Consider the following 26,116-nt stretch of genomic DNA (forward strand, 5'->3'; position numbering starts at 1 on the left):
CCAGCTGTATGCCTCTGAGATGTGTCCAGGGAGGGGCTGCAGAGAAGGAGATCATCTACATACTGGAGAAGAGTGCTGGGTTCTAATGAGCATTGTTGGAGGTCTCTGGCTAAGGCCTGGCCAAACAGATGAGGACTGTCTCTGAACCCCTGGGGCAGGACTGTCCAGGTGAGTTGGCGGGATACCTGCTCATCTGGTCCTCCCAAGTAAATGCAAACAGATGGTAAGAGTCTGTATCCAGAGGGCTGGTAAAGAAGGCATCCTTGAGGTCGAGGATGGAAAAGTGGGTGGTACCAGATGGGATGCGGGAAAGGAGAGTGTAAGGATTGGGGACCACCGGGTGGATGGGGACCACCACTTCTTTGATTAGTTGGAGGTCCTGCACCAGCTGGTAGGTCCCGTCTGCCTTCCTAACGGGGAAGATGGGGTTGTTGCAGGGAGAGTCGATAGGTATGAGGAGACTCTGCCCCAGAAGCTGAGTAATGAGAGGTTTGAGGCCTCGGCGATGAGTTAGGGAGATAGTAAACTGGGGACAGGAGAGAAATGAGGTGGGGTCCTTAAGTCTGATCCTGACTGGGGTATGGTGTCTAGTAACCACCAGGGTAGAGGTATCCTATACTATTGGGTTGACAAGGGATGCAGGCAGTGGGGGATCGGTGTTCCCGTGAAGGGAGGGGGCCAGGAGTGGAAGAAGCAGGGAAGCTGAAGGGCTCCGAGTGAGTTGCAGAGTGGCCCCTAGTTTGGTGAGGATATCCCGTCCTAAAAGGGGCACAGGGCACGAAGGCATGACTAGGAATGAGTGGGTTATAGGGCTATCATCGAGGAGACAGGGAAGGGGCCCGGTGGCCAGCGGGCAGGTGGATTTTCCATTAATACCCATGACCGAGATCGTGGAAGGGAAAAGTTATCCTGAAAAGGAGGGCAGGACAGAGAAGGTAGCCTTGTATCGACCAGGAAGGAGACAGGCTTACCCGCTACCTTGAGCGTTACCCTGGGCTCGGCGAGGGTGATGGGGGTCATTGAGTCCGGGCATCTTCAGTCTTCGGCCAGTCTTTAGTCATGACCAGTGGCGGGTCATGACCCAGAAGGGTGGCTGCTCTACACTGAGGTGCAGAGGGCCTGTCACTTTCCCAGGGGCAGTCATTTTTCTAGAGGCCGCTTTGACCGTATTCTGGGCAGGGCTTGATTGGAGTCCGGGGCTGGAAGCACTGCTTTGCCCAGTGGCCTTCATTTCTGCACTTGAAGCATCCTCCAGGTGGTGTTCGTCCTCTTGTAGCACCCCCACCACGCACAGTCCCCTTGGGACCAGGTGTTCTTGCCATTGGCCTCAGAGCTGCAACCAAGGCTTGGGTTTGTAGGTTTACCTTCTGTCAAAGGCGGGCTTCCCGATCCGACTCTGCCTGCTCTTCACGGGCATTAAAAACCTTAAAGGCTGTATTCACTAGATCTCAGACCAGGGTCTGAGAAGGCGTTAGGGGAGGGGGTGGTGGAGCAGGGTGCGGGCCATGAGCCAGAGGAGGAGGAGGAGCGTGGCAGTGGGCGGCCACACATGGCAGCTGCCATGGGAGCAGCAAGCCATGTGGCCAGAGAGGGGTGGGCCTTGCTGTTTCAAGATGGCGGCCCCCATGGGAACGGCAAGCCATGCGGCCAACATGGCAGCTGCTCACAATACACAAGGGAAGAGCAACCCAAAATTTCTACAGACAAACAGAAATCTCACTTAGCTGTTTGGAGCAGCCGGTGGGGCGGCGGGCGGGCAGCTCTCGCACTGCTCGGTAGCCTCTGCTTGGCTCACGGACCTAGGCAATGACAGCGGCACCCACAGTGGTGGCTGCCGGCTGGGAAATGGGCAGCTACAGCGAAGTAGGAGGAGGAGGAAGAGAGGGAGCAGAAGGTGGGGGAGCGGGAGAGGTGGAGATGAAAGATCGGCTGGGTCGAGTCAGAAGACAGAGAAAGGGGCTGAGGATGGTTTGAGAGGGTGAAGAAGACTGCGAGGAACATCTGATGAGTGGAAAATGAGGAGTAAAGCGAGGGGGCAGGAGTGAAGGGCCACTTCCTGGTTTGCCGGCAGAAATTACTGAGGTCAGTGAGGATGTTAAAATCCAAAGTCCCATTTTCGGGCCATCTGGACCCATTCCAATTCATATTGAGGCCACTAGGATGCAGATCCTGGGACAGACCTAGCTTAGCCAGATTGGTGAGGAGACACCCTAGAGGTGTGCTAGGATCCGGTTTAGATTTTTTTATTACCCATATCTAATACCTGGGGTCAGTAGCCGGGGGTAAAGGACCAGCATCCCAGTCGTTCAGCCAAGGCTATGGACGGAGGGACCTGAGGAAAAGCAGGGACATCTCCACTACCTCCCAGGGTCCGGGAACCCCTTCCTGGAAGGGGGTCTGGAAAACGGAGGCCAAAAGGCCGGAGAACTGAGAGGCGGCAGGAATGTCTCCACTGCCTTCCAAGGTTTGGAACCCCTTCTGGAGGTGCCTGGAGGGCTATGCCTGGAAGGCCATCTCTGACGCGGGCCACAGTTTATGGACAGAGATGGCAGAGGAGACCACCGGGGATCAGCACGAGCCAGAACTTACCGCTGGCGCTGCCGAGCTGGGGGAGAGACCTGAGGATCCTGAGCCACGAGGAGAGGGGGCATCCCGGACCGTGAACAGTCAGATGGAATGCTCGCCCCTTCCGGGTTCTCAGCACCAAATGTAAAGTTCGAGGCGCAGGAAATGGAGTTGGGGACCCAGACAATTAAAAGAGGAAGTATATTCTGTAGTAATGAGTGAGATTCATTACGAAAGAGGGTAGGAAAACCAGGATTAGAGGAGAAGATAGGACCAAACCGGGCTGTCTCGAAAGGGGTGAACAGCAATACCTGCAGAGGTGAACATGCCTTTTGAGGGGAGGAATGGGAAGGGGTGGGGCTCAGGGAGGAACAGGAAGGGGTGGGGCCCAGGGCACTCGGCACACACTGATTGGTGGTTCAATGTCTCAGGAATGTCCCGGCCGCAGACACAGGTTATGTCATACTCCGCCCACCAGTTGGGGGAAGGGAGGATCTATCACTAACATAGACTTTTTCTAACATAAAGTTTTGCTTATTGTAAAAGCACTATGTCCTTATTACAGAAAAATAAAAAAGGATATAAAGAGCATAAGCACATATTATCACACAATATGGAAAATTATAAAAATTTCTTTGGTTTATTATCATTCAGATATTTAAATCTGTTTTTCAGTATTAAAGATAGGGCCATATTATACATATGTAATCTGCTTTTTCCTCTACCCCCATTTTACAAAAGAGCTTCTTTCCATGTGATTGATAAAATTTCTGAAACTTTCTACTGTTAACATAAAAAACCTTTGAAACCTGTAAAGGATTTTTGTGAGTTTATTTGTGAAAGATGAGACAGAGGGCCGAAAACCAGGACTACAGGCTTTATTAGAGGAGAAGGACCCTGCGGGCTGTCTCGCAAGGGGAGAACAGCAACATGTGCAGAGGTGAACACGCCTTTTGAGGGGAGCAATGGGAAGGGATGGGGCTTAGGGTACTTGGCACGTGCTAATTGGTGGTTTCATATAAGGCACATGATTAGGCACTTAGGTACTTAGGAATCAAGAGCTTAGGGTATTTGGCAGGTGCTGATTGGTGGTTCAATGTATAGTCCATATAAGGTGCCTGGTTAGGTGCTCAGGAATGTCCAGGATGCAGGTGCAGGTTATGTCATACTCCATCCACCAGTTGGTGGAACAGAGGATCTATCATTCCAGGCCTTTGATAATATTTAAAAAAATAGAGAGTCCAGGCAAGGTCAGCGGGTGAAGGTCTGTCTCCCGTAGCTACTTCCTGCTGAGAGGGGACATCATCAGGGGCATCTACCTGGGGTCTCAAGGATTCTGGTGACATAGGTGTCTCTAGGTTCTGAATTCAAGGCCAGATAGATCTCTCCCACCTTCTGGTTGGCAAACGCCTGCATTCTGTTCTGCAAAAAACTAGTGAAACAGTGCATGAGACAGGGGCCAAAGAGCAAAATTAAAAGAATAAATACCAGTGGGCCTAATAGTGGGAAGAGCCATGGGGTAAGTGAGCGAAAAACAGGTAGTGTTTTCCGTGCTGGACGAGGGGTGCAGCAGCATGATTTCCCCAGGAGACTGGTTGGTGAAATTTCGAGAGCAATCCTGTTGAGTCACCTGGGAGGTAAAAGCTGGTCCTGAGGCTGCCACAGCGTCACTTGTCTGGTTTTGCTGCTTTTCTGGGTCTGGAGCTGAAATACAACAGAGACCTAGATGTTATTTTTAGGGGGGAAGAGTAGGGGTCTCAGTTGCCTTACTAGTGATATGAAAGGGGAGAATAGGTTACCCTGGAGGTAAGGTTCTTGCTGTCCCAGTTTTGCCCCTTGCTGGGCATCCACATGTTTCTTATACGTCCTGAGACAGGGTTTCAAAAATAAGTAGAGCAGTGGTTAAGCTCCCTTTGGCAGTTCCAACCCCTGCTGTGGTGCCCAGGGTTATGAGGAGAGGGATGATCTGGACTCCTCTTTTATGTCAGATATGATGGGTTATGGGGACAGGTAAAGACTGATTATTGGGGCTGCATCTACATTGGGTGAGAGATAAATGAGAGTACAGGTTCCTGTTCAGCTTATGGGGAGACAGATGTATGTGTTTTCACCACAGAGGAAGAAAAATGCCTGATCATGGAGACAAGCTGAAAGGTGTAAGGAGAAGAGTTGGGCTAAAGGGTATGAGATTATTTTTCCTAGTTCTGCACTCCAAGCTGAGAGGGTAGTCGCCATGGCGCTACCAATAAGGGGTGACAGATGAGTGTTTGAGATTGTATTGCCGTGAAAGTGGGAGGAAATGTTAGAATGGACTGTTAGCCAAGGGAAAAGAGAAAGTGAAGGAAAGGAGCAGTGGAAGATGAGGCTGGAGAAAAGGCAGAGTGAGGACGGAGTAGGCCCCTCAGCCTGTTCCAGGCCTCTAGCTGCTTGGATTCAAAACTGCTGCATTTTGCCTAGAGATAATGATCTCAGTTTCTGATAAGCCTGTGCAGTCAAGAAAGTTGTTCTTTGGGAAAGGTGGAGTGGGGGAGGGGGCAGGGTGAGAAGGCACTGAGGTCAGAGCAGTTGTCAGAGCATTAAAGGGGTGAAAACGTTGGCCTTTGGGATCTAAAGGCTCAGTGAGGGGGGTCCCTTCGCCATGTCATGTCATAGAGGAGCTTTGCAAGAAGACAAGTTGTGAACCCGGAGGCGAGAGTACCCAGTGAGCCTGAGAAAGGAGAAAATTTCTTGTTCAGAGGAGGGGACAGTCATGGAGGAGATAAGGAGATAAGGCGTTTACAGCCAAAGGAATGGTTCGGCCTTGTGGGTCGAGAGAGTGAAACTGAGGTAGGTGACTGGTTTGGGACAACTGGGCTTTATGAGGGGATGCATGGTAGCCCTGGCCGGGCACTGAGGTAGAATGAGAAAAGAGTGAATGGGGGAATTTAGTAAGATGCAGTGTAGAGGTGAGGTGGCTAATAGCTGTGAGACTAATCCGTCAACCCCCATAATAGAGACTGAGGAGTGGACAAGGGTCCTAGCCAATTCAGAGAGGGCAGAATAAGTGGCCCCAGTGTCAATTAAAAAGGAGATCAGCTTACCTGCCACCACTGTCGTTACCCGAGGCTCTGTCCTGGTGATGTAAGTCTGTGGGGCCCTGTCAGGGCCTGGGCAGCTTCTTCGGTGGCCAGTCCCAGGAGGTCTGGGAGCTCCAAACCAGATCCAGAGGGTGGCCATGCTGGACTGGCTGAGGCCAGACTGGAGGAGCCAGACTACAGTCTGATTTCCAGTGGCTTTTCCTCACGCACCTTGGGCAGGGCCCAGGCGGGGGTCTCGGGTTTGAGCAGGACTTGGCTCAGTTCCTTCCTTGCTGCATTTGAAGCATGGGCCCGGAGGAGGCTGAGCCCCTGCCTTACCCGCGGTTGGAGGACCGGCACTCCGTTTGGGGTTTGAGAGCGGTGGCTAGGAGCTGGAAGGCCTCCTTCTGGGCCTCAGCCTTGGCCTGATCTTGCTTTTGATTTTGGATTTGGGTCTCCTCATCTCTATTATTAAAGACCTTAAAGGTCAGGTTAACGAGGTCTTTTTGAGGGGTTTGTGGACCTGTATCTCATTTTTGAAGTTTGCGGCATATGTCGGGAGAGTAAAGGTGGTCAGGTCAGTGGATAAAGAAACCTGAGATGCCTCTCAATCTGTGAGGCTGGACATAGAGAATGAGGCATGGACTCAGAGTATGTCCTCAGTTCCTGCTGCCTCCCTCAGGGGTAGAATGGATGTGGGAATAGAAGAGGCTGTTGAGGAAGGTGGTCTTTGGGCCTGAGAATGAGTGTTAGATGGGAAAGGCTGTTTTGGAGCTCAGGTTCTCAGGATTTGGGCTCAGGGACTGGGGAGAAGGCGGCTGCTGGTTAATAGAGTCTGAAGAGAAAGAGCTGAGGCTTTTTACAATTTGAGAAAGATCAGAAAGTGAGAAGGGAATGGCTACCTGAATAATACCCTCCCCCACTGCAACCTCGCTCAAAGGGAACTAACTGGCCAGCCACCTGTGAATTTGGTTGCTGGCAGTCACGGGGGCAGCAGAGATTCAGTGGAGAGCATACAGGGAAAATCAGGCAGTTAGAATTCTCAGAGGGTAGAGCGTGGGTGCAGGTTTCGTGGTGGGGTTGTAAGGGGGTGGTGGGGCCTGGCGAGGTGGAGAGGAATGATCAGCTGGCTCCAAAGAGTCAGAAGACAGAGAAAGGGGCTGAGGACCTGTGTGAGAGGGCATAGACGACTTCCCGAGGAGGATCTGATGGGTGGAACATGAGGAGTAAAGTGAGGGGTAAGAGGGGAGTGGAGGGAAAAGAAAGTCTGTTCGTAGGATCTCTGAGGCCTCCCTGTCTGGTGGCAAACATTATCTATGTCTCGAAGGATATTGAAATCGAAAGTGCTGTTTTCAGGCCACTGAGAGCCATTGTCGAGTTTATATTGTGGCCAGGTAGAGCTTCTTTGGTTTGATGTAGCCAGAGAAAGACCAAGGGTCGAGAGATTGGCGAGGACACACCCTAAGGGTGTGTTTTGAGGGGGTTTGGATTGAGAGGTCCCCATAACTGGAGGAAAGGGCTAGCGGAAGTTGGGGAAGGGGCAAGGAGCATCCTCCTGTTCCCTCAACCAACCTGTAGAGAGAGGGGGCCGAGAGAAGGTTCCGAGATCGTCACCCTGAGACACCTTTCCTGTGGAGTAGAAGAGAATTCCTGGCTAGGTTCGACTGGGCTTTCGTAGAACAAGCAGCCAAGTAGATGGGAAACTCTGAGACCCTAATGCCCCTCCAGGTCACAGGGAGTGAGAAAAAAAGGGGGGGGGGTTGGGAAAATCCCCGAAGCCTACTGGTGGGAGGGAAGCAGCCAGATCCCTGTCCTGGTCTGGCAGGGCTCGAGAGAGGGTCCGGGGCGGGCCAGTCAACTCAGAACTTTACCACCAAGCACAGCCAGAGAAGCTTGGGGCTAGGTCCGGGGATCGTCCACGCTCCAGTTCACCTCTCCCCGGTTTTGGCACCAGAATGAGAGACCAATCGGGAGGCGAAAACCAGGATTGCAGGCTTTATTAAAGGAGAGAGACCTGCCAGGCTGTCTCTCAATGGGAGACCAGCAACCTGTGCAGAGGTGAACACACCTTTTGAGGGGAGGAATGGGAAGGAATGGGGGCTTAGTGTACTCGGGACACGCTGATTGGTGGCTTAATGTATGGTCATATAGGAACAAGGGCTTAGGGTACTTGGCAGGTGTTGATTGGTGGTTCAGTGTATAGTCCATATAAGGTACATGGTTAGTCACTCAGGTATTTCCGGGCTGCAGGTTACGTCATCCTCCCCCCACCAGTTGGCGGAAGGGAGGATCTCTCAAAAACAAATGTAGAGTTTCGTTATTAGAAGTTGAACCCTGTGAGCAGTGGTGGCCATGCTCCTGTAGCTGGTTGGTAAGTCTTAGCAAGCCCTGCTCTGGCCTTAGACAGTGAGGTCCTCTTTCCTCTGATTCTTTGTTGTGTCCTTAGTTGTCAGATCTGGCCTGGGGCACCCAGCCTCATCTTGTTTCACACATACTCATGCATATAGAATCCCCAAATGTTTTTACATAGAATATGATTTTGGGGGGTTAAATTACATAGGTCATAATGCTTATTGCAGAAAGTAAGCAAATATAGGTACTCTGAACAAAAAAAAAAAAAAAGAAGAAGAAGAAACTTATAATTCTAAAATAGAGGTTTCCCTTGTTTTGGTTTCCTTCAAACTTTTTTCTATGCATATTATAGAAAGTTTTTCTTTCATACAATGGATAATTTAATGGTCATTAACACGGAGTATTAGATATCTAATTTCTCTTTAAGTTAACATCTAGACCTTTTCAGTGAAAGAAATGTATTTTATCTTTTAAGGTGAAAAATATCTTGTGTTCATACTGATACTTCCCTCTTATATTCAGGGACATAGAGATTTTATTAATTTTACTAGAGGCCCGGTGCATGAAAATTCATGCACTGGTGGTGGAGCGGGGGGGTCCCTCAGCTCGGCCTGCCCCCTCTCACAGTCCAGGAGCCCTCAGGGGCGGAAGGCGACCCGGCAATCAGGGGAAGGCAATGCCCCATCACACCTCCACTGCTGCCACTGCCAGAAGTGCAAGCCTCGGCCAGCCCTGGTTACCTGAGCCTCAGGCAGCCCTGGGTGGCTGGGCAGCTGCCATCCGAGGCTTGCCTGTGCCTCCAATGGCCCTGGGCAGCTGGGGGGCTGAGGGGACTGGGGGACTCCAGTGGCAGGCGCGCACCTGCCACCTCAGCGGGGCTGAGGGGACTGGGTGCCGCCATCTTGTGGCTGTGAATGCCGCCATCTTTGAGGGTGTGACAGTCAATTAGCATATTCCCGCCTTATTGGCTGTGGGCACCGCCATCTTTGCGACAGTGTGAGGGTCAATTAGCATATTCCCTCTTTATTAGATAGGATTATTTTAATTTCATTTTTCCTAACATGAGAATCCACTTCTTAATAAACAACAAAACAACTTCTTGTCTTGTATATACAACCATCTCAGAATAACACCAGTACTACCATTTATTAGGGTCACCAAAGGAGAAACGCATGAGGCCAAAAGGGGTAAAGAATTGTGAATTTATTAGGTCATCTGGGAAAGCAAAATGAGACCAGTACTCAGAGTCAGAGATTTTAAAGGACTCTAGGTGGGCTTTTTCTGGGCGGAGAATTCTCTGGGTGGGTCCAGAGGGGAAAGATAATGGTTTTAGTAAGTGGAATGTGGTCTTAGCCAGCGGAATGCGGTCTAAGCCAGTGGTCAGCAAACTCATTAGTCAACAGAGCCAAATATCAACAGTACAACAATTGAAATTTCTTTTGAGAGCCGAAAACCAACTCCTGCACATGGGCCACAAAGTTTCAATCACACTGTATGTGCACGCCCGCACGTGGTATTTTGTGGAAGAGCCACACACAAGGGGCCAAAGAGCTGCATGTGGCTCGAGAGCCACAGGTTGCTGACCACTGATCTAAGCAAAAGGGAATGTTGGTTGTGAAGTGGTCTAAAGGTCAGTTCCCGGGAGAGGGGGTGTCTACTCAATTATTCGATCATACTTAACACCATACATATTATATTTACAGATAACAGTTTGATTCCCCCCACACACACACACACTTGAGATAGTTTCTGAGTTATGCCACCACCTTGATACAAAATTAGATCATTTATTTCAATTTACTTTTTGACTTATAAGGATTTATTGAAACTTTTAAAAATATATATATTTTATTTATTTTTTTACAGAGAGGAAGGGAGAGGGATAGAGAGTTAGAAACATCGATGAGAGAGAAACATCGATTAGCTGCCTCCTGCATACCCCCTACTGGTGATGTGCCTGCAACCAAGATACATGCCCTTAACCAGAATCGAACCTAGGACCCTTCAGTCTACAGACTGATGCTCTATCCACTGAGTGAAACCGATTAGGGCTGAAACATTATTTAATTTTTTTAGCACTTATTTTTCCTTATTGATTAAGGTATTACATATGTGTCCTTATCGCCCCATTGCCCCCCTCCCCCCACCAACCTCTCAACTCATGCCCTCACCCCCCTGTTGTCTGTGTCCTTTGGTTAGGCTTATATGCATGCATACAAGTCCTTTGGTTGATCTCTCCCCCTTACCCCCACCCTCCCCTACCTTCCCTCTGTGGTTTGACTGTCTGATCGATGCTTCTCTGTCTCTGGATCTATTTTTGTTCATCAGTTTATGTTGTTCATTATATTCCACTAGAGGCCCGGTACACAAAATTCGTGCACGGAGGGGGGTTGTCCCTCAGCCCAGCCTGTACACTCTCCAATATGGGACCCCTTGAGGGATGTCCGACTGCACCGGGATCGGGCCTAAACGGGCAGTCAGAGGATCGGGCCTAAACGGGCAGTCGGACATCCCTCTCACAATCCAAGACTGCTGGCTCCCAACTGCTTGCCTGCCTGCCTTCCTGATTGCCCCTAACCGCTTCTGCCTGCCAGCCTGATCACCCCCTAACCACTCTGCTGCCAGCCTGTTTGCCCCCAACTTCCCTCCTCTGCTGGCCTGGTCACCCCTAACTGCCCTCTCCTGCAGGGTTGATCACCTCCAACTGCCCTCCCTTGCAGGCCTGGTCCTTCTCAACTGCCCTCTCCTGCTGGCCATCTTGTGGTGGCCATCTTGTGTCCACATGGGGGCAGGATCTTTGACCACATGGGGCAGCTATATTGTGTGTTGCAGTGATGATCAATCTGTATATTACTCTTTTATTAGATAGGATAGAGGCCTGGTACAGGGGTGGGGGCCAGCTGGTTTTCCCTGAAGGGTGTCCCGGATCAGGTGGGGGTTCCCTTGGGGCGTGGGGCAGCCTGAGCGAGGGGCCTGTGGTGGTTTGAAGGCCAGCCACGCCCCCTGGCAACCCAAGGGGAGGCCCTGGTATCTGGAATTTATTTTCCTTCAACAATTGAAACTTTGTAGCCTGGAGCGGAGCCAAGCCTGGGGCTCCCTCCGAGGCCAGCAGCCATTTCTGTTGGGGTTATAATTGAAACTTTGTTGCCTTAAGCGGGTGGGCCCGGCCAGGGTGTGCGGAAAGCTTTGCTTCCCCTGTTGCCGGCAGCAACCCTGGCCTGCTCTCTCAAGCTCCATTCTACCGCCATTTGTTTGAATTTGTTTACCTTCTATAATTGAAACTTTGTAGCTTGAGTGGAGGCTTAGGCCTGGAAAGGGCAGGCAGAAAGCTTGGCTTCCTCTGTTACCTAGGAAACCTTGCTCTCTGTGGCTGTAGCCATCTTGGTTTGGGTTAATTTGCATGCTCGCTCTGATTGGATGATGGGCATGGCTTGTGGGTGTGTTGGAGGTATGGTCAATTTGCATATTTGTCTATTATTAGATAGGATAAATGAGTGAGATCATGTGATACTTATCTTTCTCTGCCTGGCTTATTTCACTTAGCATAATGCTCTCTAGTTCCATCCATGCTGTTGCAAATGGTAAGAATTCCTTCTTTTTTACCGCAGTGTAGTATTCCACTGTGTAGATGTACCATAGTTTTTTAATCCACTCATCTGCTGATGGGCACTTAGGCTGTTTCCAAATCTTAGCTATGGTGAGTTGTGCTGCTATGAACATAGTGGTGCATATATCCTTTCTGATTGGTGTTTCTAGTTTCTTCGGATATATTCTTAGAAGTGGGATCACTGGATCAAATGGGAGTTCCATTTTTAGTTTCTTGAGGAAACTCCATACTGTTCTCCACAGTGGCTGCACCAGTCTGCATTCCCACCAGCAGTGCAAGAGGGTTCCTTTTTCTCCGCATCCTCGCCAACACTTGTTCTTTGTTGATTTGTTGATGATAGCCATTCTGACAGGTGTGAGATGGTACCTCATTGTTGTTTTGATTTGCATCTCTCAGATGATTAGTGACTTTGAGCATGTTTTCATATGTCTTTTGGCCTTCTGTAGGTACTCTTTCGAAAAGTATCTATTTAGGTCCATTGCCCATTTTTTGATTGGGTTATCTTCCTTTTGTTAAGTTGTATGAGTTCCCTGTAAATGTTGGAGATTAAACCCTTATCAGTGATGATATTGACAAATGTGTTCTCCCATGCAGTGGGCTTTCTTGTTGTGTTGATGGTTTCTTTTGTTGTGCAAAAGCTTTTTATTTTGATGTAGTCCCCTTTGTTTATTTTCTCTTTATTTTCCATTGCTCTAGGAGCTGTATAGGTGAAGAAATTGCTTCGGCATATGTCTGAGATTTTGCTGCCTGTGGATTCCTCTAGTACTTTTATGGTTTCCCGTCTTATGTTTAAGTCCTGTATCCATTTTGAGTTTTTTTTTGTGTATGGTGTAAGTTGGTGGTCTAGTTTCATTTTTTTGTCATGTATCTGTCCAATTTTCCTAACACCATTTATTGAAGAGACTGTCTTGATTCTATTGTATGTTCTTGCCTCCTTAGTCAAATATTAATTGAGCATAGTGGTTTGGGTAGATTTCTGGGTTCTCTGTTCTATTCCATTGGTCTATATGTCTGTTCTTGTGCCAGTACCAGGCAGTTTTGAGAACCGTGGCTTTGTAGTACAGCTTGATATCTGGTAGTGTGATCCCACCTACTTTGTTCTTCTTTCTCAGGATTGCTGTGACTATTCAGGGTCTTTTATTTTTAATTTTTATTCCAGATGAATTTTTGGAGAGTTCATTCTAGGTCTGTGAAATATCCATTGATATTTTAATGGGGAGTGCATTGAATCTATAGATTGCTTTGGGTAGTATGGACATTTTAATAATGCTTGTGCTGCTGGCAATGGCAGCAGCAGAGGTGTGATGGGGGCATCACCTTCCCCTGATCGCCAGGTTGCCTCCCACCCCTGAGGGCTCCCAGACTGTGAGAGGGGGCAGGCTGGGCGAAGGGACCCCCCCCTCCAGTGCATGAATTTTCATGCACCGGGCCTCTAGTTGGTTAATAAAATTATATAGGTTTAAGGTGTACAATTCTATAGTACATAATCTGTATATTGTATTAGATAGATTTCTTATGTTCACATCCTGGTTTGGCCAATTATTTAGGCTCTCTTTGCATTAAATTAATATATAATATGGGAATTGTACTAGTCACAATATCATAGGGTTATGTTATAAATAAATGAATATTTGTAAAGTGCTAGAACAATATCTTTTAGTGTGTAAGTTTTTCAAAATAAAAATAAAAATCTGATGGGAAGGAAGACTAGGAAAAGGATACAAATAGCTTAATCAGGTAAACCAGTTGAGTCTACTTTTTTAATTTAAGAAATTTTATTTCTAAAATCTATTCTTAACACACAAACATTGAGTAAATTCATATTATCATATATTCATGTTTTCAGAGCTAATGATTACATACATCCTGGAACTAGGTGGTAGCATTTCTACTGCTTTTGTTCACAGGATATTCTGAATAATCTTGAATCATGTGATCTGGAGGAGGATGACCTTATGCTTGATGTGGATCTGCCTGAGGATGCATCTCTTGAAAATGGTAAGTGGGGACAGTATTGAACCTCAGAGGCATATAGTTGAATTATTTGACGATAAGCCAATTCGATATTTGTTATTTACAGACTTCCTATTCTCAATAGAGGAAGACTTTTTTTTCCTTTTTTTTTTTTGCGGGTTCGATCACCAGCTGCCCAAGTTCCAAAACATTATGCTTCTGAAATCTCTTGATGTTGATCCTGCATGCAGAGCAATCAGGCTGCTCTGCATGTGCCACGCACGGCAGAAGCCCTTTTCTGAGGAAGACTTTTTAGACTGAGAATCTTAAGTGATGTTAAATAATTTCATTGCAAATTTATTTAAATGTTTAAAACCTGATTTTGTAGGTAGGTCTTGGTATAATTCTGTATGATGCAATAATACTGTATACCTATTCCATAAAGTAAGTGGTAGGTAGGATTTGGCCTTTTTTTTCCATATATACATACCCATTTTTTTCTCCCTTTATCTCATTTTGATTCCATGTACAAGTACGTTTAGAGAAACAGATAGCATTTGACTTGAGAAATATCATGGTTGATAAATATTTTAAAAAGATTAGTTCTGGGAAAATTGTAGCCTGAATAAATTATTCTATAATTTTAATTACCAAGTGCAGTCTGTCTTCCTCTGTAGACCCCAGTAACTGCTGGAGTAGGGCTTTAGATAATCCATATGCAAAAGGAGCCTGGGTGCTCTTGCCCCCACTGACTTAGCGTTTGCAAGATTGCTATCTTAAGGACTGGTCAAGGACCAGAGACCAGCCTAGGAAAGCCCCTGGGACACAGGTTGAAATGGGGATCCTCTTGGGAAGAGAAACCGGCTCCAGAGATCTTTCGGTCAACATTTGCCGGTTTCCTCAGGCCTCCCAGGGACCAGGGATGAATTAGGGTGGAGAGGCTGGAAGAATGCAAGGATGTTTGAGGGAGGGTAGATGTTTGTTTTCAGTGCATCACTGAGGTACTAGGAGCCGGTTGCTGCTCATATTTGTCATATTGATCAGGCTTTTTGTGTGTGTGTGCTGCCAGGATGCTCTGTGACAGTCAATCTCAAAATCTCAGTGGTTCAAAATAGACATTTACTTTTCTCATTCGTGGATCTGTGGGTTAGCTTGGACAGTTTAGGCTATGGTCTGAATTCATGTCTCCTTGCTTTTATTTTGAGACCAGTCTACTTGGAGCAGGTTTCTCTCATGGCAGATGACAGGACAACAGGGTGAATAGAGACATGCATAGGTCATCCCTTACCATCGTCTCTGAGAACCAGCACTCAGTTCTGCCCCAGTGGGACGGGGAGGTCCACACTGTTGGCTGTGAGAAGCCCTGCCACAGAGGACATTAAATGCATAGTTCTACTCCAGGAGGGAGGGATGCGCTGAGATCAGTATCTGCTCTACCTGCTGCACCTTCTTGTGGTTTTGCTGTCACTTGGGATACTTGAGCAACCAAAGCTGAGTTCCAGTCATCTGAGAAAGAAAAATCACAGCTAACGCCCAGAAAGAAAAACAATAAAACTCCCAGAATTATTATTATTATTTTTAAATATATATTTTATTGATTTTTTACAGAGAGGAAGAGAGAGGGATAGAGAGTTAGAAACATGGATAAGAGAGAAACATCGATCAGCTGCCTCCTGCACACCCCCTACTGGGGATGTGCCCGCAACCAAGGTACATGCCCTTGACCGGAATCGAACCTGGGACCCTTGAGTCCGCAGGCTGACTCTGCAAAACTCCCAGAATTAGAGTGGCCTAGGACAGTGGTCGGCAAACCGCGGCTCGCGAGCCACATGCGGCTCTTTGGCTCCTTGAGTGCTCTAATGCCACTTCTTCAAAATAGACTCGCCCAGGCCGAAAACCAACTTCTGCACATGGGCCACGAAGTTTCAATCTCACTGTACGCATGTGACTCGCAAGCCGCGGTTTGCCGACCACTGACATAGGAGATAATAATGAGAGCACTTAGTGAGAATCAATTGCAGAACAAAGCTTTCTGGAGCTATAAAAGAAGGCTTCCCACAGAACAGTTCAGTAGATGACAAAAAATAATAGCTGTTGTTGAAATCTGAGTTAGTGATCTGGAAGATCAAGTAGAAAAATATTGTAGAACAGAGGAAAAACATACAGCATTGAAAATGATAGGGGAAGAATGAGACTTCCTTTCCAGGATATGTATGTGAAGTTTCAAGGACTGGTATTGAGGAACCAGGGATCTACCTCCTCAGAATAAATCACCTCCTAAGCAATGCATTTTACTTTGGCAGAATTATAACCACTTCTTTTTGGGAACCGTATGCCCTTTCTTAAAACAGGAAGTAAAGATGGAGTCAGTCTTAGAGCCTGTCTTATCGTTTGGGAACAACAAAAAGTTATCCACATAGAAGATAAAAATGTGATCACAGGGAACTTTATTGTTTTGAGGTCTTGTTTAGGGACTTGGGAAAAGTTCAAGGGAATTCCTGAGGAATAGCTCATATATATTACAGATTTTCCTAGAAGGCAAACAAGTATTAGCTATTTTGAGCTAATGGATAGTGAAGAAAGCAGAACATGGGTCTAAAATATATTGCCTTCAGAGGACCCAAAGATAAAGTAGCATTTAGATTTGGTGCTACAAGGAAGTAGGTAATGACTGGTCTTTATAGCTCTGAGGTCCTGAATGACACTATACCTACCCACTGAGTGTTTTGATTAGGAGAATAGGAATGTTATGAAGACTGGTACAGTGTGTTTTTAAAAAATATATATTTTTATTGATTTCAGAGAGGAAGGAAGAGGGAGAGATAGATAGAAACATCCATGATGAGAGAAAATCATGGATAAGCTGCCTCCTGCATGCCCCCCACTAGGGATCGAGCCCATAACCCGGGCATGTGCCCTTGACGGGAATCGAACCCGGGACCTTACAGTTCACAGGCTGACACTATCCACTGAGCCACACCGGTGAGGGCTGGTCCAATGTTTAAGGAGTCTTCTGACTATTGTTGTTAGTGCCTTCAGATTCTGGTTTCTGAAGCTCTTAGGGAAATTTGGGTCAAGTTTTAGGATGGGTCACTCTGAACCTGGATGGGTTCCACCCACTTAGTCTGCCAGTGTAGGTAGAATTTCTGCCAACAAGATGACTGGCGCCTCGTTGAAATCTTCAATTTGAATTCAAGTTGGCTGTGACTTCATTATGATAGGGGACTCTTCTGTGATTTCAAGGAAGAAGCTATGAGAATATTTATCTGGTAATTGCATTTGTGTAGCAAATCATTACCTAATAAGCCAGCACAGAGGAGGAAAGAATGTTCGTTGGTCAAAAGTTTCTTAGACAGTTATGGGGTAGGATTTGAGAACTGTTTGAGAGTTATTGGAGATATTCACATCTTAGTGGTTTGGCTACACAGAGGGAGGTTATGTAGAAGTAGTAGGTTGATATTGTAGTTTCTGTATCAATAAAATATTTTCAATGTTGTCCTTTAATATTTAGAGAAATTTATCTTTGAGTTTAAGGGTAAAACCAGAAATAGGGAGCTTGATTTCTTCCTCAGAACACTTTGATTCATCATCCACTTTACTTTTTCTATTTTATTTTTTAATGCAATATAGGACACTTATTTTTCAAATGCCCTTCTATTTATTGTATCTATAAATGTATTCAGAGATTTCTTCTTCCACTATTTAACTGAGTATGGAAGCATCTAGCTGTTACATGTGAAGGACATCATTTTATTCTGAGTCTTATTCTACTTTTTTCTAATGCTCTTTCTGGGCCTTGGAAGTCTGGCAATGAGGCTATTTACAGCATTTCTGCCTTAAAATCCTTCCTAGAAAGTGAGAGCCACTTCTCTTTCAGAATCTACTCCTTAATATTATCAAACTAGAGGTCTGCTGCACGAAATTCGTGCACAGGTGTGTGTGTGTGTGTGTGTGTGTGTGTGTGTGTGTGTGTGTGTGTGTCCCTCAGCCCAGCCTGCATCCACCCTCTCCAATCTGGGACCCCTCGAGGGATGTCCGACTTCCCTCTCACAATCCAGGAATGCTGGCTCCCAACCGCTTGCCTGCCTGATTGCCCCTAACCACTCCCTGCCAGCCTGATCGACACCTAACTGCTCGCCTGCCGGCCCAATTGCCCCTAACTGCCCTCCTCTGCTGGCCAGGTCACCCCTAACTGTCCTCCCCTGCTGGCCTGACTGCCCCCTTAACCCTAACTGCCCTCCCCTGCTGGCCCGGTCACCACTAACTGCCCTCCCTTGCCAGCCTGGTCTCCCCTAAATGCCCTCCACTGCAGGCCTGGTCCCCACAAACTGCCCTCCCCTGCAGCCCTGTTTCCCCCCCCCCGCTCTTCCTTGCCGGCCTGGTCCCCCGCAACTTCCCTCCCCTGCAGGCCTGGTTGCTCCCAACTGACCTCCCTGCAGGCCTGGTTGCCCCTAACTTGCCTCCCCTGCAGGCCTGGTTGTCCCTAACTAACCTCCCCTGTTGGCCCGGTCATTCCTAACTGCCCTCCCCTGCTGGCCGGGTCCCCCCTAACTGCTCTCCCCTGCTGTCCTAGTAACCCTCAACTGCCCTCCCCTCCCCTGCAGGCATGGGTCCCCCCAACTGCCCTCCTCTGCTGGCCTGGTCACCCCTAACTGCCCTCGCCTGCAGGCCTGGGTCCCCCACAACTGCCCTCCCCTGCAGGCCTGCTTCCCCACAACTGCCCTCCCCTGCTGGCCTGGTCACCCCTAACTGCCCTCCCTGGAAGGCCTGGTCTCTCTCATCTGTCCTCCCCTGCTGGCCTGGTCACCCCTAACTGCTCTCCCCTGCTGGCCTCATCGCCCCCAACTGCCCTTCCATGTAGGCCTTCCCGCCCCCCCCCCCCCAATGGCCCTCCCCTGCAGGCCTGGTCCCCACCATCTGCCCTCCCCTGCAGGCCTGGTCCCTGCCAACTGCCCTCCCCTGCAGGACTGATTCCCCCCAACTGCCCTCCCCTGCTGGCCCGGTTACCCCTAACTGCCCTCCCCTGCTGGCCCGGTTACCCCTAACTGCCCTCCCCTGCTGGCCTGGTCACCCCTAAATGCCCTCCCCTGCTGGACTGGTCACCCCCAACTGCCCTCCCCTGCAGGCCTGGTCACCCCCTCTCCCAACTGCCCTCCCCTGCAGGCCTGGTCCCCACCAACATCCCTCCCCTGCAGGCCTGGGTCCCCCCAACAGCCCTCCAGTGCAGGCCTGGTTCCCCCCCCCCCCCCCCCCCGAGACTGCCTTCCCCTGCAGGCCTGCTTACCCCCAACTGCCCTCCCCTGCTGGCCCAGTCACCCCTAACTTCCCTCCCCTTCCAGCCTGGTCCCCCCTAACTGCCCTCCCCTGTTGGCCTGGTCACCCCTAACTGCCCTCTCTTGCAGGCCTGATCCCTCCCAACAACCCTCCCTTGCAGGCCTGGTCCCTCCTAACTGCCCTCCCTTGCAGGCCTGGTCCCTCCCAACTTCTCTCCCCTGCAGAACTCATCGCCCACAACTGTCCTCCCTGCTGGCCATCTTGTGGCAGCCATCTTGTGTCCACATGGAGGTGACCATCTTTAAACATATGGGGGTGGCCATCTTGTGTGTTGGCGTGGTGGTCAATTTGCATATTACCTCTTTATTAGATAGGATGGCGCTGTGAAAGCAGCACGGCTATGGACCAGCTTGGTTGTGATGCAGCACAGCTACAGAATAAATCTGGGGCCAGGCCCCTCTCTGGCTAGACAGCTCTGCCTTGAGGGGACATTTTTGGGTGTTTCAGCTCTGCCAGGGAGATAGTCTTCAGTCTTAGGTGAAAAGGGAAAGTGCTGGGGTGCCAGAGGGGAGCTGGCCTATATGGACAGGCGTCCCCACTCCTGGTCTCTGATTTGTTTGTCCGCATGCAAATGAGGGCTCCAAATCCTCAAAATTTGATTGATCCAAAAGGCACTGTCCTGATTGGTCAGAATAGAGCAGCTCTAATTGGCTGAAGCTGTGCAGCTCTTATTGGATGGGGAAAGCCTCAGTCCTATTGGTTGAAGTGGGATTCCAGAAACTTTTTTATAAGGGCCAGCTCAGATGACAGAAGCACAGTTGCAGGCTGGTATTTCAGCATAGCTTCTCTGTGAAGTGCAGTTGGCGTTAGAAGCCTCCGTGTACAAATGGCTGCTAGGCTCTGCTTTTTAAAATTTGAGCCCAGTTAGCAATCAGGAGCCCTTAGTAGTTCCCCCATCCCTCCTCACCCTCTCAGGGATTCACAGTTATATAAAAAACACAATTGTATTGCATTATTTTCTTGCTCAAGAACCTCTAATCATCCCTCATTGCCTATAGATTAAAGCCTAGAATTTGACACATTCACCGTATAATAATCTTAAGAAATTCTGTTGTGTATCCCTTCTTACATGTGTTATTTCCTCTACTCACTCTGGTTTTAAAATTATCTGTGTTGCAAATGATGTCTAATTTTTTCCTGAAACCCACCCCACCAAGTTATGGTGCCTATTCACTTGCACTTAATTCATGTTATTTTTCCTAAGGCCATACTTTTGCTAACCTTATTATTGAGGTATAGTCATATGAGATTAATAGTATTGTCCTTGACCACTTTCCAGTCATTACTGTATTTTTTTCTGAAAATTTATTTCTATGTTTGAGTACTAATTGTGTTTAGTAGTAACAGGGTTCATGACTTTCTATTTTACAGAAGAAGCCTTTCTAATTTTAAATCAGATTTCAGTTAAAAGCTTTCCTGAACAGATTGTAAAACTTCCCACAAAGAACATATATTTCAAGCTTTGTGATGTGTAATTTATTCCCACCATCTTCATAGCCAATTGTTAGTCACAGATGGAAATACTACCTGTGTTTTCCATTACCTTCTTAGGACAAGCTACAGAGAAATAATCTGGGTAACTTTTGGTGTTCCTTGATCAAGATCAGAAGAAACGCGTATGATGAGTGTTAGACACAGGCATCCCCACATGTCTTCCCCTTCAGTTAGCTATGCTAGATCCTCTTTTCCTCTTCAGAGGGTAAAGATCTTGTGAGTATCTCTCTGTCTCCTACTCATAGTAAAAATAAACAAACAAAACAACATATTAAAGCTCCTGCCTTTTACATTTGGAGCTGGAAACCTTCAGAAGGCCTTATTCTCTAGTCCTAAACCTACAGTTATGACCAAATCCGCTGTGTATAGATAGTTTTGATCAGCATATTGGGTTAAAACTTTTTCAAACTAGGATTCCTTTAGGTTTACCCCATCATTTTCTGTTATGACACATTGAGAAGGATTTGTTTCCGTCCTTAGTCTTATTTGTCCTGTTTCTTCTTGGCTCTGGAAAGTGATTTTGAGTTATCTCCATTTTGTAATTTTATTTCCTTTTTTTTTTTTTAAGTGTGTGTGTGTGTGTGTGTGTGTGTGTGTGTGTGTGTATATTTATATTTTTTAATTTAATAAATCTTTATTGTTCAGATTATCACAGTTGTTCCTCTTTTTTCCCCCAATAGCTCCCCTCCACCAGCTTCCTACCCCACCCTCTGCCCTTACCACCCCCGCCACTGTCCTCCTCCATAGGTGTATGCTTTTTGTTCAGTCTCTTCCCGCACCCCCCAATCCCCTTTTCCCCCGAGAATTGTCAGTTCACTCCCTTTCTATGCCCCTGATTCTATTATATTCACCAGTTGATACTGTTCATTAGATTTTTTATTCCCTTGGTTTTTAGATTCACTTGTTGATAGTTACGTATTTGTTGTTCATAATTTTTATCTTTATCTTCTTCTTCCTCTTCTTAAAGAATACCTTTCAGCATTTCATAAAATACTGGTTTGGCGGTGATGAACTCCTTTAGCTTTTTCTTATCTATGAAGCTCTTTATCTGGCCTTCAATTCTGAATGATAGCTTTGCTGGGTAGAGTAATCTTGGTTGTAGGTTCTTGCTGTTCATCACTTTGAATATTTCTTGCCATTCCCATCTGGCCTGCATAGTTTCTGTTGAGAAATCAGCTGACAATCGTATGGGTGCTCCCTTATAGGTAACTAACTGTTTTTCTCTTGCTGCTTTTAATATTCTCTCTTTGTCTTTTGCTCTTGGAATTTTAATTATGATGTGTCTTGATGTGGTCCTCTTTGGATTCCTTTTGTTTGGGGTTCTGTGTGCTTCCTGGATTTGTAAGTCTATTTCTTTCACCAGGTGGGGGAAGTTTTCTGTCACTATTTCTTCAAATAGGTTTTCAGTATCTTGCTCTCTCTTTTCTTCTGGGACTCCCATAATTCTTATGTTGGTATGCTTGAAGTTGTCCGAGAGGCTTCTTACACTATCTTCAACTTTTTGTATTATTTTTGCTTTTTGCTTTTCCGGAGGAGTGTTTTTTGCTTCTTGGTATTCAAAATCTTTGACTTGATTCTTGCGATCCTCTAGTCTGCTTTTAGGTCTCTGTATAATATTTTTTATTTTAGTCAGTGTATGCTTAATTTCTAGTTGATCCCTTTTCATATCCTCGAGGGTCTCATTTAATTTATTGGCCTTTTCTAGAAAATTCTTGAAAAACCTTATAACCGTGGTTTTGAACTCTATATCCAGTCTTTTGCTTTCCTCCATTTTCTTCAATTGTGGCCTGCCTCTTTGTCTCCGCATTTTAGCTGCTTCCCTGAGTTGATGGAGTTTCTTTGTGTGTTAGGTGTCCTAGCAGGGCCCAGTATCTCAGCCTCCTCAGTTACCTGTGGTGGACCCTCTTGGTGCACCCCTTTGTGGGCTGTATGTGCAGTCTTGTTGTAGTTAAGCCTTGCTTGTTGTTGGTATCACTGGGGGGAGTTGATCTCCAAGCCAATTGGCTTTGATGATCAGCAGTGTCTCTGCTGGGAGGGCTTCTGTGCTCAGCTTGGATGGGGCGGAGTCTTAGGGTGGAGTAGACAAGCTTTGGTTTCCCATCAGCCCCGCCCTAAGAGGGCCCTGTTCTCCGTGCCCCGCAACAATGGCTGTGCACCTCTGAGAGAAGGCACTCTCAAGTTTCGCCTGCTGCCTGACAGTCCAGTTTCTCCCTGACTGGAGCTGGATATCACTGCAGTCAGAGGTTTTGTTTTCCTCCTGAACAAGAAAGCTAGCCGTGCCGCCCTCTCCGCGCACCGGAGCAAGCCAGCCGTGTATTCAGCCGCCCGCCCTTTCTGTGCTCACGGAACTCCGCATCTCCACAGCTCCTGAGGCTCAGCGTCCCCTTCTCTTTTTTCTGGTTGTAGAACTTCCACTCAGCCAGCTTTCCAGTGGTTCTGGACGCTGTCCACCCTGTTTTCCAGTTATAGTTTTAAAATTGTTGTGGTAGGCAACAATTAGATGTTTACCTTATGGCGCCATCTTGATTTGTCCTAATTTTATTTTCTTTCTATATTATTTCTTCAACTAGAGGCCTGGTGCACAAAATTTGTGCACGGGGGGGTGTCCCTCAGCCCAGCCTTCACCCTCTCCAATCTGGGACCCCTCAAGGGAGGTCCAACTGCCCATTTAGGCCTGATCACAATAGGATCTGGCCTAAACGGGCAGTAGAACATCCCTCTGACAATCCAGGACTGCTGCCTCCCAACTGCTCGCCTGCCTGTCTTCCTGATTGCCCCTAACCACTACTGCCTGCCAGCCTGATCACCCCCTAACCACTCCCCTGACAGCCTGATTGATGCCTAACTGCTCCCCTGACAGCCTGATTGCCACTAACAGCCCTCCCCTGCAGGCCTGGTCACCCCTAACTGCCCTCCCCTGCAGGCCTGGTCCCCCCCAACTGCCCTTCCCTGCAGGCCTGGTCCCACCAACTTCCCTCCTCTGATGGCCTGGTCATCCCTAACTGCCCTCCCCTGCAGGCTTGATCGCCCCTAACTGCCCTCCCTTGTAGGCCTGGTCCCTCCCAACAGCCCTCCCTGCTGGCCTGATCACCCATAACTGTCCTCCCTTGCAGGCCTGGGCCCTCCCAACTGCCCTCCTCTGCTGGCCATCTTGTGGTGGCCATCTTGTGTCCACATGGGGGCAGGATCTTTGACCACATAGGGGCAGCCATCTTGTGTGTTGGAGTGATGGTCAATTTGCATATTACTCTTTTATTAGATAGGATAGAGGCTTGGTGCACGGGTGGGGTCCGACTGGTTTTCCCTGAAGGGTGTCCCGGATCAGGGTGGGGGTTCCCTTGGGGTGTGGGGTGGCCTGGGTGAGGAGCCTTTGGTGGTTTGCAGGCTGGCCACACCCCCCAGTGACCCAAGCGGAGGCCCTGGTATCTGGGATTTATTTATCTTCTATAATTGAAACTTTGTAGCCTTGAGCGGAGCCAAGCCTCCTGCTTGCTCCGTGGCCGCAGCCATATAGAGTGGATAGAGTGTCAACCTGAGGACCAGAGGGTCCCAGGTTCGATTATGATCAAGGGCACATACCTGGTCTGGGCCCTGGTCAGGGCCCATGCAGGAGGCAACCAATCAATGTGTTTCTCTCACATCCATGTTTCTCTCTGTCTTTCCCTCTTCCACTCTCCCTAAAAATCAATGGGAAAATATCCTTGGGTGAGGATTAACAATAACAAAAATCCTCCTATCCAATAAAAGAGTAATATGCAAATTAACCATCACTCTGCTACACCCACCAGCCAATCAGAGCGAGTATGTAAATTAACCCCAACCAAGATGTCTGCGGCCACAGAGAGCAGGAGGGAGGCTTGGGTTTCCCTGGCAATGGAGGAAGCCAAGCTTTCCACACACCCTGGTGGGCCCAGGCCTCCACTCAAGGGTACAAAGTTTCAATTATAGAAGGTAAATAAATTCCAACATAAATGGCGGCAGGATAGAGGAGAGTGTAGACGTGTGTGGTGTGTGTGTGTATGAGCTAGGGTCAGTTAGATTCTGCACGTCTTCCAAGGGGCTGCCTAACCAGGCAGTCCTAGACGGCGGAGCCCCGTGCACAAAGCAGACACATCTCCGCGGCTGTTGCGGACGCGGAGACCACGCCATCTTGAGAAACAGAGCAGCCTGAGACTCGGATCCTGGCTTCTGACACAAACCAGGACCCTGCAGCCACTGGGGACAGAGAACTGCTATCACAGCTTCAGACCAACAAACAACAAGAATCCAGACTTCCCGTCAGAATTCCGTGAGTCAAAGAGCCTATCCCCCTCCCCGCAGGCGCGCAGACAGCGCCATTTTAACTGAAAGACCCGCCCCTCGCCCAAGCCGCAGAGCTTTGCGCAGGGACTCGCTCCCCCTCAGGGAATTACGCACGCACGACAGAATCAGCTCCCTGTTGGGGAAATCTGTCAGTGAGCACAGAGGGCTCCCCTTCGGAGAATTTGGGGGAATTTGGCTTGGGGTCACAGCTCTCCCTTCGGGGAATCTTAGTGCTTGCACAGAGGGGCTTTCCCTTTGGGGAATTTGGAGCGCAGTATAGACTCCGCCCCCCTTCCGGGACTCCGGTAGAGTGCACGGAGCCAGCTCACCTTCAGGAAATTAAGAGTGTGCGCCCTAGCCGGTTTGGCTCAGTAGAGAGAGCACACACAGGACGCAGCTCCACTTCAGGGAATTTGGCACGCCGGACACAGCTGCCTGGGATCCCTGACTCACAGCACATTCACACTAAGAGCCAGCGACCCCAATTGTTGGTGCATGCACACACAGGGACCCTGAGTCTCAACGAGAAACTGCACAAGGCAACAGAGACTCTGACACTCTAGTCTTGGTGCAGACACAGGGAAACTCTGACTCCTGGCACATGCTAAGGATCTCATTTTCGGCACATACCAACAGTGTGGTGCAGACAGGGCCCCTGATTCTAAGTGTGCACACGAGACCACACGGAACACTGGGGACACTGACCCTGGGCAAGTCTGGTTCCCACCAACTAAAGGCAGCCACACGTCCTAGTGTCAGAGCACTTCAGTGAAACTCGGGTGGAGCGAAGTCCCCACAGCACACGGCCCAGGTCCACGCAAACGGAAGCTTGAGCTTTCTAGTGATAGCCAGAATGGGGAAACGAAATAACTCACAGAGGAAAGAAAATGTGGAGTCACCAAGAAAGGAAATCAGTGAAACTGAAGCTTGCAACATGACCGAAAAGGAGTTTAGAGTAATGGTCGTGGAATTTATACATCGGATGGATGAGAAAATCAACAACTTATGCAAGAATCAGGAAGAAATGAAAAGTGATATAGCTACAATAAAAAACACCATGGAAAGTTTCAACAGTAAACTACAAGAAGCAGAGGACCGAATTAGTGAGTTAGAAGATCAGGTACAGAAACAAGCTCAATCTGAACAGCAATTGGAGAAAAGAATTAAAAAGCAGGAGGAAAGCCTAAGGGAGCTTCGGGACAACATGAAACGAAGTAACATGCGTATAATAGGGCTGCCAGAAGGACAAGAAGAGCAGCAGGGATTAGAAAATTTATTTGAAGAAATAATGACAGAAAACTTCCCGGATATGGGAAAGATAAAAGTTATGCAAGTACAGAGAGTCCCAGGCAGGATCAACCCCAAAAGACCCACACCAAGACATGTCATAATTTCAATGGCAAATATAAATGATAAAGAGAGAATCTTAAAGGCGGCAAGAGAGAGACAGAGA

At 48.1% G+C, this 26,116-nt stretch overlaps 1 protein-coding gene and 1 pseudogene across 15 annotated transcripts in view; one reads left to right on the forward strand and one right to left on the reverse strand.

The window, feature by feature from the left end:
* Positions 1–26,116, forward strand: part of CCSER2 (coiled-coil serine rich protein 2) — a 221,163-nt gene that overhangs the window by 99,771 nt on the left and 95,276 nt on the right. For 14 of the 15 annotated variants that reach the window (XR_008558818.1, XR_008558819.1, XR_008558820.1 and 11 more), the window contains one exon: positions 13,488–13,578. The exons of the other annotated variant lie outside the window; for it this stretch is intronic. Coding sequence is in view for 11 of the 14 variants with exons in the window: in XM_054729279.1 (XP_054585254.1) it covers positions 13,488–13,578 (91 nt within the window). In the remaining 3 variants the exon portion in view is untranslated. The remainder of the gene's footprint in view (positions 1–13,487; positions 13,579–26,116) is intronic. 15 annotated transcript variants of the gene reach the window in all.
* Positions 13,709–13,832, reverse strand: LOC114234313 (U11 spliceosomal RNA; annotated as a pseudogene).

The sequence above is a fragment of the Eptesicus fuscus genome, chromosome 17 (genome assembly GCF_027574615.1).
Source record: "Eptesicus fuscus isolate TK198812 chromosome 17, DD_ASM_mEF_20220401, whole genome shotgun sequence".
Taxonomy (NCBI): Eukaryota; Metazoa; Chordata; class Mammalia; order Chiroptera; family Vespertilionidae; genus Eptesicus; species Eptesicus fuscus.